Source organism: Sorex araneus, chromosome 7, assembly GCF_027595985.1.
Source record: "Sorex araneus isolate mSorAra2 chromosome 7, mSorAra2.pri, whole genome shotgun sequence".
NCBI lineage: Eukaryota > Metazoa > Chordata > Mammalia > Eulipotyphla > Soricidae > Sorex > Sorex araneus.
In genome coordinates, this window is record NC_073308.1 from 31,271,433 (window position 1) to 31,288,897 (window position 17,465).

A 17,465-nucleotide genomic window follows, 5' to 3' on the forward strand; every position below is an offset into this window, starting at 1 on the left:
CTTAGTAAACGCTCAGACTAGGACTTAAGGACCCCATGATGAGATACAACTGTAAAAAATTTACAAGGCGGCGTGCGCGCAGGAGGGGGAGACGATATGATGTGTCCTGTCGTTCTGTTGTCCGTGGGCACTCGGGGCAGCTCTCGAACGCACCGCTCGAGTTCAGTGTTCTCGAGCCAATGTGTGTGGACCGGATCGGGACGGCTCCTCCTTGTGCTCTGCTTCTGTGTGTGCTGCTGTGCTCTCTTCTGTCTGTCTCTGTCTCTCTGTCTCTAGTCTCTCCTCTGGTCTCTTCCGACCTCTGTCTGTCTCTGCTTCTGTGTCTTCTCTGTTCTTCTCCCGTGTCCTCTCGTGTGTCTCCTTCTCTGTCTCTTCAGTCTTTTTCTTCTGTCTCTCTCTGTCTTCTGTCTTCTGTCTCCCCTCACTCAGTGCCCCACAGTCTTAGTTTACATAGCAAATTACATAGGGCAGTAGCACAAAGGTGGGTTTAACATGAACAAATCAACAAAGAAGGGTAAGACCATTTCTTGAGGAGATTAACAAAATTTCATCTAAGGAAATCTCATCTAAGGAGATCCGCTCAAGGGTGGGAGCCAAACAATGTGTGTCAGGGTGTGTCCCTTTCTTCCTTCCTCCCTCGGCTAGTAATCCGCTTAAATAGTTATAGTGAATTTACTTCTAGTATTTCTAGCAATGTCATTCTGTATGAGCACAGTAAGAGATAGATCAGACTTAAAGTTTGGTTCCTCCTGAGGACATTCACTATATATTCCAGACCAAAGTCCTCAGGCCAGGTTAGTCTTCCTAACCCCAGCAGGGTCCTAGTCTCAACATTACTTTTGGATCATGACAGCATTTGTCTATGACCATGCTCTCAACTTATAGTTGAGTATTGTGGCGCTTTGGCCTGGCCGATTTCGATGCCAGGGTAGCTCACAGCTTGCCCTGGGTCCATTCCGTCCCTCGTCGGGACCCTGCTTTTGGGGTAGTAGGAACTAAGGGCAACTGAGTTGAGAAAGCAGATGCCCGGGAGTAAATATTATTGGAGTCAATCAGCTCCTAAGTTACAAAGCATAATATTAACTGTCTTCCTGTGTCCATACAGAAAGGCCATTGCTCTAAGGTAAACTAAGTTCCTTGTGGCAAGGCTAAAAGGACAAACCCCATGTTATCCTACATACGACAATTTTCAAAAAATTTCTCTTACTTAAGTATTTTTTGGTCACTCCATTATCCATTCATCGGAAACAAGCAATGTAAAGTTAATTATTGTGGGCCTGCCAAGCCGGCTTGAGGGGTAGTTGGGAAGATGAAGACAACTGCGGACAACTGTGGAGGGAAGGTGACAATGGTAGGGGGCACTGGTATTGGAATATTGAATGCCTGTACCAGGCATCATGAACAACTTTGTAAATCACAGTGTTTAAATAAAGTGGGGGAAAAAAGAGAAACATAATAAGAAATGATTCAGACTTAATATCGCAACATCACTTTAAGAAAATACAACTATTTGTATCCATAATCTGTGCTTATTATCTAACAGCACTAAACTATGTATGATAATAGATTTTCTTTTTTTTAAATGGTCCATATTAAAAAGTATGACTTTTTTTTAATCAGAGTAATGAAAGTAACCACATTAGATTTAATTTCACAGTACCTATTCCTAAATAATTATTTGGCTTTGGGGTAGCCATATAAACACTAGAAATACCTTTCTCATTACTAACTAAAACAGGCAACCTACAGAGCTCTTAAAACTCCTTCAGCTCTTAAATACTAAAACCTCATCGATTGAGATTTCTATTTTTACTGTAACTGAAAAAAACATAAAAATGTTATCTTATTGTCACCAATTAACAAAATTTATAAAGAAGATAATCCATGCAAATATGTAATACTGGATCCTAATAAATATCTTGTATATTATCAAAATACCATTAAATATAAATTTTTATGCCCCAAATACCAAGTTTTTAGTGTTTTAAAGCAGAAAAAAAAATTAGGCAATCTAATGAAAATACTTTTGAATGCTTTTCTGTTAAGAAAAATCCATCTAATCTCACAGCCTTTAACACAATAATGACCTCCTAAAAGAACATTTTAGTGATTGGCATAAAACCCATGAGTTTTTTTTTTTATGCTACTTTGACTTTTAAGTTATTATCAGTCTGAAGAGCTCCTCCAAATCAGAACTATTATAGAATCTACTCCCAAACCACTACTTGGCAACAAAGATGAATCTACCTATTACCAGGTTAGGATAGCAGCTATTATCAGGGCCCCTGAATTTCTTTCAAGTAGCTCCAATGGAAAAAGCCACAAGTGAATAATAAAGATCTCATAATAGCTCTTAAGAATTCTTTATATGGTAGAAAGCACTAAAATGAACTCCAGAGAGTTAGAAAGGGGAAAAAAATCCTCTCATCTCATGATAAGAAAAAATAATTAACCTGACTTAATGCATCAGAGAGGGCCGTCTATAAATCAGAATTCTGTTTTTCAAGAGCCAGATTAAAACCATATATCAAAAAGTGTGTAGACATTGTCTTACAAGTACACATAGAACACTTCTGAATCTGCAGAGGTTTATAGGTCCTTTGTGAAATGCTCGAGACATTCTACTTAAAAGGGGAAGTGTGAAGTACTTACAGTGCTTAATTTACTGGAGGTAATAATGATGCGCCTTTCGTGTAGCATAGAGGCATACAGTTGCAGCATATTGTTCACGTCCACAGCGACAAAATATTCTGTCAGGTTTCTCTGTACCATGAAAAATAACTGTGTAGGTTACCAACTTGTGATCATGAATAAAGACATTTTATACATTTATCAAAAAGTCTTCAAGTTCAAAGGATGTGATTACTAAAAATGGCATTCATTAAAATAATTAAATTTAATACGGTTCTGCTGCCACACAAAGCCTGTAACATTCTATTATTACTGGAAACACAGCACTAACTCCAGGAAACTGTGTTTTCAGAAGGTAATCAGAGGATCACATAATTTCCTACTCTCTTTCCCTAAGTACTTGTAGAGAAAGTCAATTTCCAGAGCCTCACCTAGAGCTGAACTGTGACCCTAAGAGGACGGCCCAAGAATTTGCTTTCCGAACAAATACTCCTGTGGACCTTAGACACACTGAACTTGGAGAACTGGTACTCCAGAAAATACACTTGAATGTTTTAATAACTGTCACACACTCAGCAAGCAATGTCATTGCTGGATACTATTTACAGTGCACTCAAAGGAAGAAAAACTTAAAGAGGCGAACTTTGGTTTTTCATTAAAAAATAAAATCTCTTGTTTACTCCACAATGCTAGGCCTAATTTGTGGTGTCAGTGAAGCTTCATTCCTCTGTTTAACACATCAAATTATTTCACCTATGTAAGAACAAAACTGGGATCAGTTACATTAACTTTCATGCATATTCTTCAATGCTCAAACATTCTACCCATAACCCACACACTTTTGGAAATCAAATACTCCATATGTTTGAAAACATTTTTATATACTTTTAAATGAATTATTTCTATTGGTTCCTTTTTATTTCCAAAGGAAGCTAAATATCCTTGTGAAAGAAAATTTCCTTTACATCCAGCACTGCCCAAACATACTATACCCACTTAGACAAAAGAAAATGCTTTTTCAAGTTAATATTAATTTACAATAACTATTACAACTGAAAATATTTCTAGCATGGATAAGACTAAATAAAATGCACACTTTGGCTATCTTTATATTTTATAATATCCTTCAATCCACACAAAATATGAAATTCTTAAAACCAGGAAATCAAGTAAAGGCCATCTAAGATTTGAACAAGATACACGTAAGATATATGGAAAATAAAAATACTATGTTTAGTTCTAACTGCTAGCTATGAAACAACTGCTAGTATGAAAATATTTTATATTGTCACTAATCATTCATGACTGAGCCAGTAGAACTCATCACCCAAGATAGGCCTTGCTGTGTCTGGGCCAGAAAAGCTCAGAACCTAAATGAATAAAGAGCAGTCTACAAAATGGGAGAAACAGGTATTTCTTAGATATTTTCCTTGATTTTCTACAACTAGATATCAAGAAAAGAAGTAGAAAATAAGGAAGAGAAAAAGAGGAAATGAAGTTCTCATTTCTTCATCATTTCTTACAAACAGTTAAAAAGTGTATTTAATGTCTCAATACATAAATCCTTAAACTATGAGAACAAAACAAATAAAATTTATAAATGAGTAAAATTAAAACATAGGCAACAAAACTCACACTCTCAGGTATTGTTGGGAGTCCAGTTACGTCAGGTGCAATGAAGTAGGAATGCTAATTAACAGAAACAAATCAGATGAGAAAGAAATATAAGAATCTGGACATATTAAATATAATTTGGGATAAAAATAAGGAAATTGTTAGTTAATAAATACCAAGGGCAATGACTAATGATTAGAATTTGTTGAATCTGTGAGATTCCTAATGAAATAGTGAGCTTATTAAATTTAACATATCTTTACATACAAATAATTCAGTCTTAGATAAAAATATTTTAATTTTTGAAGCTGAATATAAATTAAATAATCATTTTTAGACTTCATTAAGATAATAAAAGAATATACATACACACATTATCTTAAATTCATTTACTTAGGAATACATCTAAATCTATTAAAATTGCTGAATTGCTATAACAAATTACAAAAGTCTCTGTACATAAGTCACCATATTATTTATAAAATCAGCAATGAAATAATATTTAATGTCTAAAACTTTTTAAAAAGTAATAAGTTTCTCCAAAATTATTCTTACATTTATTAAATACTAATTTGCTTCTATAAGATTGAGAGCACTATAATAGTTTTTAGATATGTAAGCTCTATAAAGCATATTCTTTTTAATCCTTTTCCCAAATTTCACCACCCAGAATCAGAATAAAATCAACAAAATTGTTTTATTTTCTGTTCATAATAATCTCAATTATGTTGATATAGTCTTCACAAAGTAAAAACATCAATACTGTCTTAAAATTAAATAATAAATATAATATTCTATAATATTCAATATTCTAGCCAATACTGGGTATAGCTGAACCAGTAAACACAAGATTAGTTAACCCAGCCATTATAGTCAATATTTCAGGGTCAAAGAACAATATGAGATTACATCACAAATCTCATAAGATAACTCTAAGGTCTTATGACAAAGTGTGATAGAAATCTCATACTGTGAATTCTCTTGTATACTGGAAAACATACATAGAACTGGCCAGAATTTCTATTATCCTCTTTTTACTGGAAGGGGGTATTTTAAATGGTATTGTATTTTATAAAACCATGCTTTTACAGATAGTATAAACAGAAAATACATTCTAAATGATAAAGTTTCTTTAAAGAAATAAATTACCATTTCCCAAAGGACAGGCATGAATCTTAAATACATAGTGAAAGAAGTGATTATCTTCCCAATTTGATAGTGATTTTTGGAAGCCAATGTCCCTTTAACTCACCGATACTAGGGAGGGCTGATCTTTCAGAACTTGCTCACTGGCAATAAATATCTCTTGGTTCTTATAATACATGGGAGAAAAATGAATATTTTACTTACATGGGAGAAGTTTACACAACAGTTTGTTGTGTACTTGAGAGAAACCCATGAAGGCATATCATTCACTATAAAAACTTAAATAACTTTAATTACAAATGTTTTGTTAAATGCTGATCTGCTAACTTTATGTTAGAAAAATATTTGAGGAAAATTCATACTGCTAAGGAGAGAATGTTATAAATGTGCAATGATTTTGAAATGCAGATTTTCAAAGAAAGTATGTACATTAGATAATTGTCATGAAATTTTTGTGATACTCTAATAGTTATATGTTGTCATTAAAAAAATTTATATGCTGATTTATCCATTAAACACAAAACTGTAAGAGAATATACAAAAATTTCTTAAGACTCATCACATTTTTGTAATAAAAATTCTGCAAACAAAAATTTCCTTTCTGAAAATCCTCTTGTTCAAACTATGGTTACCATTGTGGGTGAGACGAGGGAGGATAGGAAGGGATAAGTCTAATGAACTAGAATACTGGTACTTTAGTTGCGAGTATGATGCAGGAACACATACTCTGAAAACGCATAAAATTATACTCCTAAAATGTATTGAGTCATGTAAACTAAGGTTATCTCAAGAAGAAAACAATTTCCTATGATCATCAAATAGTCACTATTAAACTAAAACTTCTGCTCAAGCATTCAAATCACAATTTTGTCACTTATTAACGTGACCATGGCATATTATTTTAGTAGTCTTCTGTTGAAATCAAACCAAATAACTAAATGGGCTTTACTCAAACTTAAAGCAATTATTTTATCAACCTGCTGAAATCATAAATGCATTAGGTATTGTAGACTGAAAAAAGTGTACAAGATTTAAATGCTATTGTTGACTATCAATTCAAAAGTTTATAAGAAGAATTCAAATACAGAATTAAAATTTAAAATACTAAATCCTGAATACTAGCTATTTATATGAAACTCAATTATAGCGCGATTTTTTAATAAAAAATACAAACAGAAAATACACCAGAAGTGGAAAACCAATTTAAGAAAATGTAGTGAAACAGAAAAATGAAATGTTGGATAGAGGTTAAGTACAAGCCCAGAAATCCTGACCAAAGGTTTGCACAAACTCTATAGAATGTAGACTACAAAAGGTTTTCAGGAGAAACCTTGGCATAGCTTAAGGAAGTTTAATAGGACAGTCTTTGGGAGATGGACGGGAAGAAGCCACTGTTTGAAGAACTTAAGCACCTAAACTAGTGCTGACAGTGGGACTAGACAGAATAGGAGAATGTACGTGAACACTATTATTAAATGAAATTACAGGGGCTATTTAGGCAAGAAGAAAGTCATTACCAAAGAAAGAAATAATGAGCATAACAATTTCCTTATTTTGCAAAAAGCAAAAGACCTATTATTACTAATTATTAGATATTTAAAGTTATTTTTCTTTCAATTTCTCTTGCTTTATTATATGCTTTTTGTCTTATTAAAACAGATGTTTATCATTATTGGAAAAGAACCAAAGATCAATATATGTTAACATTGTATTCACTATGTTAAATTAATATTCATGAAAATATCTTATTTTATAACCATTAACTTTGAACATTTATAAGATACTAAAAAAATTATGTACTTTTACTTATAGATGATGTAATTCACTGAAAATCTTAATCGTTGATAATCTACACCACCACAGACAAATCCCAATCATATTTTCCAGCATTTTGTAATTATGCTAGGTCCAGAGAAGTAGGGGGAAGGGATATCTTCTTAGCTATATGCTGTATGTAATATTTCAGATTTTTATTGCTTACTGCCTTCATTTTGTCAAAGGTATTTTATTGAGAGTAGGGAAGCATGTGTATGTCCATCTTACTAGCAAATGTTACCTGAAAAGTCAAATCAAAATATTCTCACAGGTTTGTCTACACTTAGTGCATAATTTTTAAAATCTGGCTAACAACTTCCAAAGTGTACATCTAATGTAGTATGAGAGTTACTGTATCATCTAGTAACACAAGCATTAGTTCTACTGGAAGCAGAAGCACCTTGGCCGAGTTTTGGGACAATGGATTAGAAACATAAATGATCCTAAAAGGCCAACTACTGGCTAAATACTTACCACACTCAAATTGACAGGTGTATTTGACTTTGGTACCGGGTGATTATAGAGTGATTTAAGAGTTTCATTCAAATCATCCTCCTAGAGTTAAAAAGGAAGTGTTTATATATATATATTTTATATTTACATATTTTATATATAAATAAATATACATATATACACATATATTCCAAGTAAAAACAGTTAAAACTAATAAAATCATGTGCTGTGCCATCTTATTAATATACTGCAACATATTTTATATAACTCCTTTCCATGAAATGTCTAAAATAACATAAATGGAAAAATTTAAATCTAATAAATGTAGAAAATACATTAAAATCTCTTTATCTAGAAATACCATAGTAATATTTCTATGCAGTATAAATGTGGATTTGGCCAAACTTAATTATGAAATTACTGATGCTTTTATATAAAGATATTTAAATAATTAAATTCAAGAATAGTGAGATTGAATAAAATACACATAACTTTACATCAGATTACAGAATGTATTCATTTTCCAGTAGAACCTTAAAATCTCAAAACCTCAGGCCAGAGAGATAAATGAAAGGGCTAAGCAAATACGCTGAATGTAGGAAATCTGGGTTTGATTCTCGGGTACTGTATGGTCAGAGTAACCCCCGATACAGTCAGGAGCAACCCTCAAGCACCATCAGTAGTGGTCCGCAAAAGAAGCCAAAAAATCTCCAACCAAATGTATAAAAAAAGCAGAAGCAGTTTAAATTAGATTACTGCACAAAAAACGCAACATAGGGGTTATTCTAAATACTTCCCTATGGAGCTACTAGTAACTATCTGTTCTCTGAGGCCAACAACAAACAAGATCGCTAGAACATATAAAACCTATTAGGAGTCCCTCGAGCACAGAGACAGGAATAGTCCTTTTGGAATTCCAGAGTGGCCCACACCACACTTAAAAACTGAAAAAGGACTTTTGATCTTCAAAGTAATTATCAAATAACAAGTATAAGTAGACAAGATATTTGAAACTCATATGTCTTATAAGGTATTCGTATCTAAGTAAAGAACTCCTACTACTCTTCAATAAAACAGGAGTTTAAAATAGAAAAAGAGTTTTAATTTGGTCTGTGCAGTTTAAAATAATTTTTAAAAGGGAAGAAACATATCTTACCAGTTCCTTAGCCAAGTAATCTGCTAACGTATTTAGAAGCTTGTAATACACTTCAAACCACGGTAGGTAACTATATTAAGAAAATTGAAAAAAGGTGGCAGGTAACTATAAGAAATAACTATATATGTACACAAGTTAGAGAAAAGAAACAAGAATTCAAAATAAATATTAAATTTATATTATTTCAAATAGCTTTATATTGGAGGACAGAAAAGACTTTGTTACAATGAAATTTTACATATTTTCTTAGTAATTTTTGTAAAAAAATAAAAATACAAAACTATTATAAAGCTTACACATACTTTCACTTTATGTTATAATATCTAGAATAACAATTCTAGTAGCTACTTAAGGCTGGTCACCCAAATATTCATAGAATAGTTACACAAAATTAAATAAAGCACATGAAATTAAAAAGGTAGATAAAACAAAAACTAAGTTCATAAATCTTTTTTAAAAATTGAAGGAAGTGATTATAAAATGTAATAAAATTACTCAATTTTTTAGAAACTGATTTTTATGTAAAATAGCAATTTCAAAGCAATTATCAAATAATAGAAAACCATTATTAATATTTCAAATATTAAAATTCTTCATTATTAAAATACAAATTTAGTGAGTTAAGACACAAGGTTGCATGTGGCCAACACTGGTTCCATCCCCCACACCACATGGTCCCCTGAGCATCACTGGGCCCTACTGATGGGACCTAGCTTTGCTCAGATGGCCCAGGTAAGCCCCAAGTAGCACCATATCCTTAAGCCCTTGCATTTAACAGCCAGTACTGGGGCCTCCTGAGCACCAATCATCCCTTCTGTCAAAAAAAAAAAAAAAAGAAAAGAAAAAATAAAAAGAGAAAAAATCAAATTTAATTTAAAATTCATTGTGATTCACTTGTCTAGATACATTTTTATTAAAATAAAATACCAAATCCAAAAATCAACTGTGTATAGGCCAGAGAGATAGTACAGTGGATAAGGCACTTGCTTTGCACACAGTCAACCCAGATTTTGACCCTTGGCACCCCAAATTGTCCCCTAGCCCCACCAGAATGATCCTTGAGCAAAAACTGGAGAAGCCCTGAGCACTGTCTGGTGTGACCCCAAAACAAACACAAAAACCAAACAAAATGAATCAACGATGCAACAATAAGTCTATGTGTCTCATTAACAAATTGAGGTTATTTGTATTTAAAAATCTACTCAATGGTTTAATTATTCATTTAAAATATTCACTTTTCATAGTCAACAAACTATTTAACAAATACTTTTTTCTTCCAATGAATTACAATGGGCTACTTTTTAAGAGAAAAAAGTACCGTAATTTTACTACATAATTCCTCAATTGATAAAAGTACATATGCATAAGACAGATTAAAACACTTTTTAAACATTTTTTTAATTCAATTGTTTAATATATTAAAACTTAGAAAAACAGAGCCAGGAGATAGAACAGTGGTTAGGTCTCATGACTAACATGTGCCTGAACTGAGTTTGATCCTGGGGTCCTGGAACATCACCCAGTCCCTTGACTCCCTAACACCTAAGGGTGAGCGAGGTAACCCCCAAAAGAGCATTCTCATACCCATGCACTGACTTGCTAGACTGTCTGGCAGAGACTCGCTAGAAAGGAACCCTCCACTGAAAAAATATGTTCGAAAAACAGCACTCTTGTTGCATTTGTTTTGTCAAATATCTGATTTAATAGACTATAAATGATGCGTTTGGACTCAGGTGTATCCTAAAGTCATAATAGCATAATATAAAAACTATTAAGTATACTAAATCTTTAAACACTGTCAGAGTTCTCTGAAGTGATACTTAAAAATACTACATAATTATAGGAAAGATACCTATGATATTTTAAATTAACCACCCACCCAACTCCAACTTCTGGTTAAATCTTGCATAATATGTATGTGTGTATACTGATATAGTTATATATATGCACACATGTATACTGCTGGAAATACCATTAAATAATAAACATGTTTATAATATATATTAATGCATATAATAGGGAAAAGGCAAAAGGTAGCAAAATAGGCAAAAAAAAACACACACCACAGTATGATAACTGACTTGTAGACAGAAAAGCCAAATATAAATACCAACAAAAGGTTAAATGATCAGAAGCCAGTAGATTTGCCCCCACATAATCTTAATATAAGAATCTTTACAAGGAAAAAAATCTCAAAAGTATTATTTTTCTCCAAGCGATTCAATTTTTTTAAGTATTATTTTCTTGGAATAGGGCTTACCACTGCATATGTAAGTTCTTCAAATCAGTTTAGTGTTTGAAACATAACACTACAACCACTAGATATTTAAGAGTATGAAGGATCAATATTAACATAACAAGAACTCTAAGTAAATGAAACTAAACCCATGTAAAAACAGTTACATTTAAGAATAAATTATGCAAAGACACAGAGAACAACCAGTCCAGACTAAAAGAGGAATGAGGAATATAACAGTGAGGTGATGGAACGAGGGTTTTTTAAACAAAAGACAAACCAGTAACAACCTTTAAGATTACTAATGTTTTTAATCACAAATTCTACATCTCAAATGAGCACATCACAATTTCTATACTCACTATGACTGCAACCCTCCACTACTCACACCTCCCTCACTTACCCATAGCCACCTACATATCTCCAACACTTTCTTCATCCCACCTCCTGTCCAGTTCTCACCCCCAACCCTCCCACCAGTGTTCAGCAATTCATTTTGTAACCCGAGGCCAAGGATTTGTTATTGTTGGATATTGCCTATTCCGTCGTTTCACCTTTCTATAGTACAGAGGTGAGAGATCATCCAGTATCTGTCCATCTCCCTCTGACTTATTTTGCCTAACATGATATCCTCCAACTCTGTCCATGCTGAAATTAACTGAATGATTTCAACTTATCTTACAGCTGCATAGTATTACACAGATTATGCTTTTCGTGAACTTCTTCATTCATCTGTCATTGGACATCTGGGTTGCTTCCATAATTTGGCTATGTACTAGCACTACAATAAGCAGAAGTTATTATATTTTTTCAAATCAATCTTCTTGTGTTTAGGAGGAAGCAGTCAAGAGCTGGAATCTCTAATCATATGAAAGTTCTAAGCTTTTAATTTTTTTGAGAAACCTCAATACTGATTTCCATAGAGCCTGAACCAGATGACATTCCCACCAATGATATATGTGGGTTCACTTTTCATTACATCCTCACAACACTGGTTGTATCCAGGCTTTTTGATATATGTCATTCTAATTTTTTGATATATGCCAATCTTATTGTTGTTTGATATGAAGACAAATGACTATGAGCACTTGTTTACATATGCCCACTGACCATCTGTATGTCTTCTTCAGTGATGTGTCTATTCATCTCTCTCATTTTTGGGTGAGGCTGTTGGTCTTTATTGTTGAGCTTTGTGAGTACCTTACTTATCTTGGAAATGGGACATTTTCTATTACAAATAATATAATCAAGAGGAGAGGATACAAACTGGTTTCTTGCAAAATATTTTCAAGCCCATGAGCACATTTTATGCAGTCAGTTTACACAGTACCTTTTATGTCATATCAGTTATTTCACTGAGTAAGATGTAATCTTCCAAATCTGAAATAATTCACTTAAAATTCTGAATTCCTTGCATATCTACAAACCAGAACTAGGAAATACTGGCTCTGTATTTTTCACCTTATACAAATCCCCAGAGTTGTGAGCATTTAGATGTGGTACATCTTGGATCAACTTATTCACCTGACTTCCTACTGTCAGATACCAAATTAGCTTATCTCATTTGAGTCTGCTACCTGTCCTCCTGCAATTATGCTAACTCACAGCCTCCTACTGGCACAGCCACCCAACAGAAAGTCCCATTCATTTGTTTATATAATAAAATGGCCCAAGATATACAGTCCATAGGTCTGGTTTTTTTTTTTCTTTTTGGGTCACACACGGCGATGCACAGGGATTACTCCTGGCTTTGCACTCAGGAATTACTCCTGGTGGTGCTCAGGGAACCATATGGGATGCTGAGAATCAAACTCAGGTCAGGCGCGTGCAAGGCAAACACCCTACCCTCTGGAGCTATGGCTCCAGCCCCAATGGTTCTAATTTTCTTTTAAAAGATTTTACTGTAGGGGGCTGGAGTGATAGCACAGCAGGTAGGGTGTTTGCCTTGCATGCTGCCGACCCGGGTTCGATTCACAACATCCCATATAATCCCCTGAGCATGGCCAGGGGTAATTCCTGAGTGCAGAGCCAGGAGTGGCCCCTGAGCATCGCTGGCTGTGACCCAAAAAGCAAAAAAAAAAAAAAAAAAAAAAAAAGATTCTACTGTATACTTTAAAGAAAAATATGATGCAAAACAATATGCATAAAATAAGCAAATAAGCATTGTAAATTATATAAGCTTGCTTTGCTCAGGTAAAAAACATTCTTTTTCTTTTTTGTGATCTCTTAAAGAATTTACAAACAACGTTTGTTCGCAACTCATTTTAACTAACATATAAGCAAGTACTTACACTGGTTAAATATCATATTATAACAAGATATTATTTCACAAAATGTTAGTAACCAAAACATAGTCAAAATCTGCTTTCTTGTAACCAAATACAAAAACATTTAAAATTTCAAAAAATACTATGACTGAATAAACTTTTACCTGACTTTTATAAAAAAATAAATATTTAAATTTTTTAACAAAGAACAACTGCAAGCCTCCTTTTGTAAACTTACTTAAGTGTGAAACAAACAACCAATTATTTTCAAACAAAATCCAGGAGATTCTTGAAAGACTGCTCTCAGATTCTTTATTTTCTTTTCTCAGATTATTCTTTTGTGGAAAATTAAGGCCAAAAAATATGTGAGTGTAAATATGTATAGCCAGCTCTGAGTCCATTTTCTGGGAATGAGATGACTTCCCTTCCCCTACAAGTGTGCTTCCACTACAGAGCTGATAAAACTTTTACATTCCAAGTCAAAGGTTAAATAAAGGAAAGGAAATGTTTTTTGTCAAGTAGTCAGGTAGCCACTAACAGTCTAAGTGATCAGCAGGAACCTAACTTATAGTAATCAAATAAAACCAAGGAAACTGCCTTTCCGTAGGAAAACCTCTAATGTCTAGAAGCTGTTTTTCTGTCTGGAAAATTGACACAAAATGTGTAAAATTGAAACATTCTGCTTCTAAGGGATTTGCCCAAAGGAAGAGTGTGAAAGCTTTGAATTTGTTATGAGTTAAAGGGGGCAAGGGGTGGGAAAGGACTACAAAGGCCCCAAACATCAATCTGTCTTCCTTGTTGGAGCATTTCATTTTAAACCTTCAGCAACAATTTTATAGTTGTAAACTTACGTTAATCAAATTACAAAAAAAGTTTTTTCTTGCATTTTTGCTTAGCATATGAAAACAATTTTAAATACACAAATGTAAAGATTTAAATTAGCAATGTAAGATTTAAATTAGCAATGCCACAAGATATATCTAAAATCTTCTTAAACAAGTTAGAAATGCCATAAGAAGTCACTGAAAATTTAAAATTTAGTACTAAGTTTAATATTAAATAAAAATAAATTCTAATATTTTTCTAAGAGGTGGAATGAAACTCTTAGCAAAGGAATATACTTATTTTTTAATATTATAGTAAGAAATCTAAAGAGAGAAAAAAACATTGTTTTCACAGCATTGTGTACAAATTTTCTAGCTTATAACTAAGGTAAATCAAAATTATTTTCAAGTCTTATAATAGCACCGTTCAGGATTAAGGAGAGCTATAAAGCACATGCACAAATATTTTAGCTCGGAACTGCAAGCACAAAACAGTTTTTGTTATTAATAGAAGCAAATAACAGAATTTAATATATGCTAAAATAACCACTAAATAATGTTACTATTCTTTTTTTCTAATTAGTGCTGTCATTATCATTCTAAAATAAATGTCACTTGCTACTTAACAAACAAGCAGTTTTTTGCTATCTTAATAAAAATTTATCACAAATTTATACTTTATTTTGTATTAAAAATATTTGGAGGGGAGTTTGGGAAGTCACACCTGCTTTATTCAAGACTTCCTCCCAGCTCTAAGCTCAGCATCACTCCTGGCAGTGCTCAGGGGATGATACAGGGTGCCCAGGATCAAACCTGGGTTGACCACATGCGTGGCAAGCATCTTATACGCTATGCTAGCTCTCTGGTTCCTCTATCAAAAATCATAAACATACTTAAATATTTTATTTTCATTATGATTACTCCTTAAGGGTCTAAAATGTTTCAATTGTTCAATATAAACTAAAACTCCAAAAACACCTATAAATATTTTATTTTAAAATTTAGATCATTAAAGTATATATTTAAACATTAGAAGTTACTCGGATCACCATAAATACAAATAGAGGAATATTAATGAACTTCTAAGAACTATAAATCATCTTACATTGAGAGTGAACTCTGAATAATAAGCCTAGTATCAAAGTATCATCTCAAAAATATATTAAAAATAAGTGTTTCAATTATAAATGTACAAATTACATATACACAAAAACATAGCTTTTGGGTAAAAACTAACATTTTTAATATCTAAAAGTCATAATCTATTTTAGGCAAAAAGATTAATTTAAACCATAATCACAAGAAAAATAAAATTTGTGCTAAATCTCATTTTTAAGTAAAGAAGTAAAACAAACAAATATAAATAGGATTAATTGTGCACAAAAATTCTCAATACATATGAGCAATACTATAAAATTAGAACATCTCTTCCAAATTCGAAATTGATTTATATACAATCTTTCACTTAAAAAAATCTTTAATGAAATTTACTAAATTTTACAATAGGAAGACTGTCTAAGCAAGCCTTATGGCAATAAAACTAAAAAAAAATACCAAATTTAAGTAATGATTTTATTTTGCAAATATGAGTAATTTATTTTCTCTTTTGAACTTATCCAGATCAGCTAATTTTTCTGTATTATATAAGTACTTTTATTGTCAGAAAAAAATGAATTAAAGGCAAAAAATTCCATATTTCCTTATGCAAGTATTTTGGGTTTTTTTCTCAATAAATATTAGTTCTAGAAAGAATAAATTCTAAGAAGCCTGAGAACTCAGTACTGGAATTAATGCTGAATTCTAAAGCCAGGACACCCCTCAAGACTGAATGCCAACACTATTGGGAATCTTTGCTAGTCACCAGTCTACAAATACTCTGAATACCTAGGCAGGTTGCTCTTCTCTCCTAGGGCCTATACAACCGTAAGTATCTATGTTTTTAAGGTCTAAGTAAAAGAGGCCTGAGGTCTCCTCGACGTCTATGAATAGTTTATTATATAATTCCACCTTACTTCTTACCACTCTTTCCATTCCTCCCCACAAATTACTAGTCAAATTCTGTCATGCGCTTAGACTCTTTTTACTACCTAGCTCAACAAGCCAATGAAATTAAACGAGTATTTCTGGAAGTGAAAAGATAATGGGAAATAAATCATGGGTGAGGAACTCCTGTCCCACCACCTCATAAGGACTTTCTTCCATACGGAGCACAGCGGATCACAATATCAAATCTCACAATCTATCATAAATATTTCTCTAGTATATGCATATAATTTTTTTCATAAGTAATGTTTTGCTAGATTTTTATCCAATCGTTAATTTATTTACTGCACAAATACCCATTATGAGTTGCTCGTGTGCCAAGTGCAGTAAGCAGGTGAGGCCGGCCCCGACGCCCTGACCCCAGCATCAGCAGAGGAGTCAATGTGGGCCCGGCAGACGCACCCCCGCTGAGCCACTGACTGTATCACACTCGAACGAGGGCCACTGGCTGGTTGGTGGGTCTGGCTTTCACTGGCCATTATAAACCATGTTGTGATAAACAACTTTGTTTACATTTAAGTGCCACTCTTGGGAATATTCCTGACACCTTCATTCCAAAACTTAAATGAACTGAGGCAAGAGTTACGAGGCCTTACAAATGTGATCGATTTTTAAACTTTCCTTTGGTTTTTGAGGAGGGCGGAGGCTTCCCAGGGGGACCCGGGAGCAACACTCGGCCGACCAGGCTGGACACTCCTACGCCTGCATGAAGCAATGTAGCACTATTGCTCAGACCAACTGCTGGGGTCACAGGCCGCAACTGGGGGTGCTTGAGGGTCAACAGCGGGGTTCTTAAGGGGCCTTGCCTGGCAGGACTGAAGCACATTTCCCTTTGAAAGATGACACTTTTCTAAAGATGTCACCAGGGCAGCAGTGGAGAGTCTTGGGCTCCTTGCTGGCGGTAAAGGTGCGGTGACTGCATAGCCAAACCATAAACATTGACACTACGCTTAAACTACAATCATTTGAAAATAAAATAAATAAACTAATATGACTTTATAGTTTTGACACTAATGTGCACTGGATCTTCAGGTGTTCTGCCTGTACAGGTTTGAAAGCCATGGAATGATACAATACTGTCATTGTTTTAGAATCTTTTTGCTTCAAATTAGTATCTTGAGGGAATATATGGACACTATACAAAACTTGTCATTTAATTCACATTTGGTGTGAATATTTTCAAATAGGGCTGGAGCGATAGCACAGCGGGGTAAGGCATTCGCCTTGTATGCGGCCGACCTGGGTTTGACTCCTTTGCCCCTCTCGGAGAGCCTGGCAAG

The 17,465-nt window shown here is 33.6% G+C and overlaps 1 protein-coding gene across 1 annotated transcript in view; it reads right to left on the reverse strand.

The window, feature by feature from the left end:
- The window catches only part of DENND1B (DENN domain containing 1B), a 223,246-nt gene that overhangs the window by 122,816 nt on the left and 82,965 nt on the right, over positions 1-17,465 (reverse strand). Inside the window, exons 6-9 of the mRNA XM_055144664.1 lie at positions 8,816-8,885; positions 7,681-7,761; positions 4,267-4,320; positions 2,653-2,763 (exon numbers count right to left, since the gene is read on the reverse strand). Coding sequence (XP_055000639.1) covers positions 2,653-2,763; positions 4,267-4,320; positions 7,681-7,761; positions 8,816-8,885 — 316 coding nt within the window. The remainder of the gene's footprint in view (positions 1-2,652; positions 2,764-4,266; positions 4,321-7,680; positions 7,762-8,815; positions 8,886-17,465) is intronic.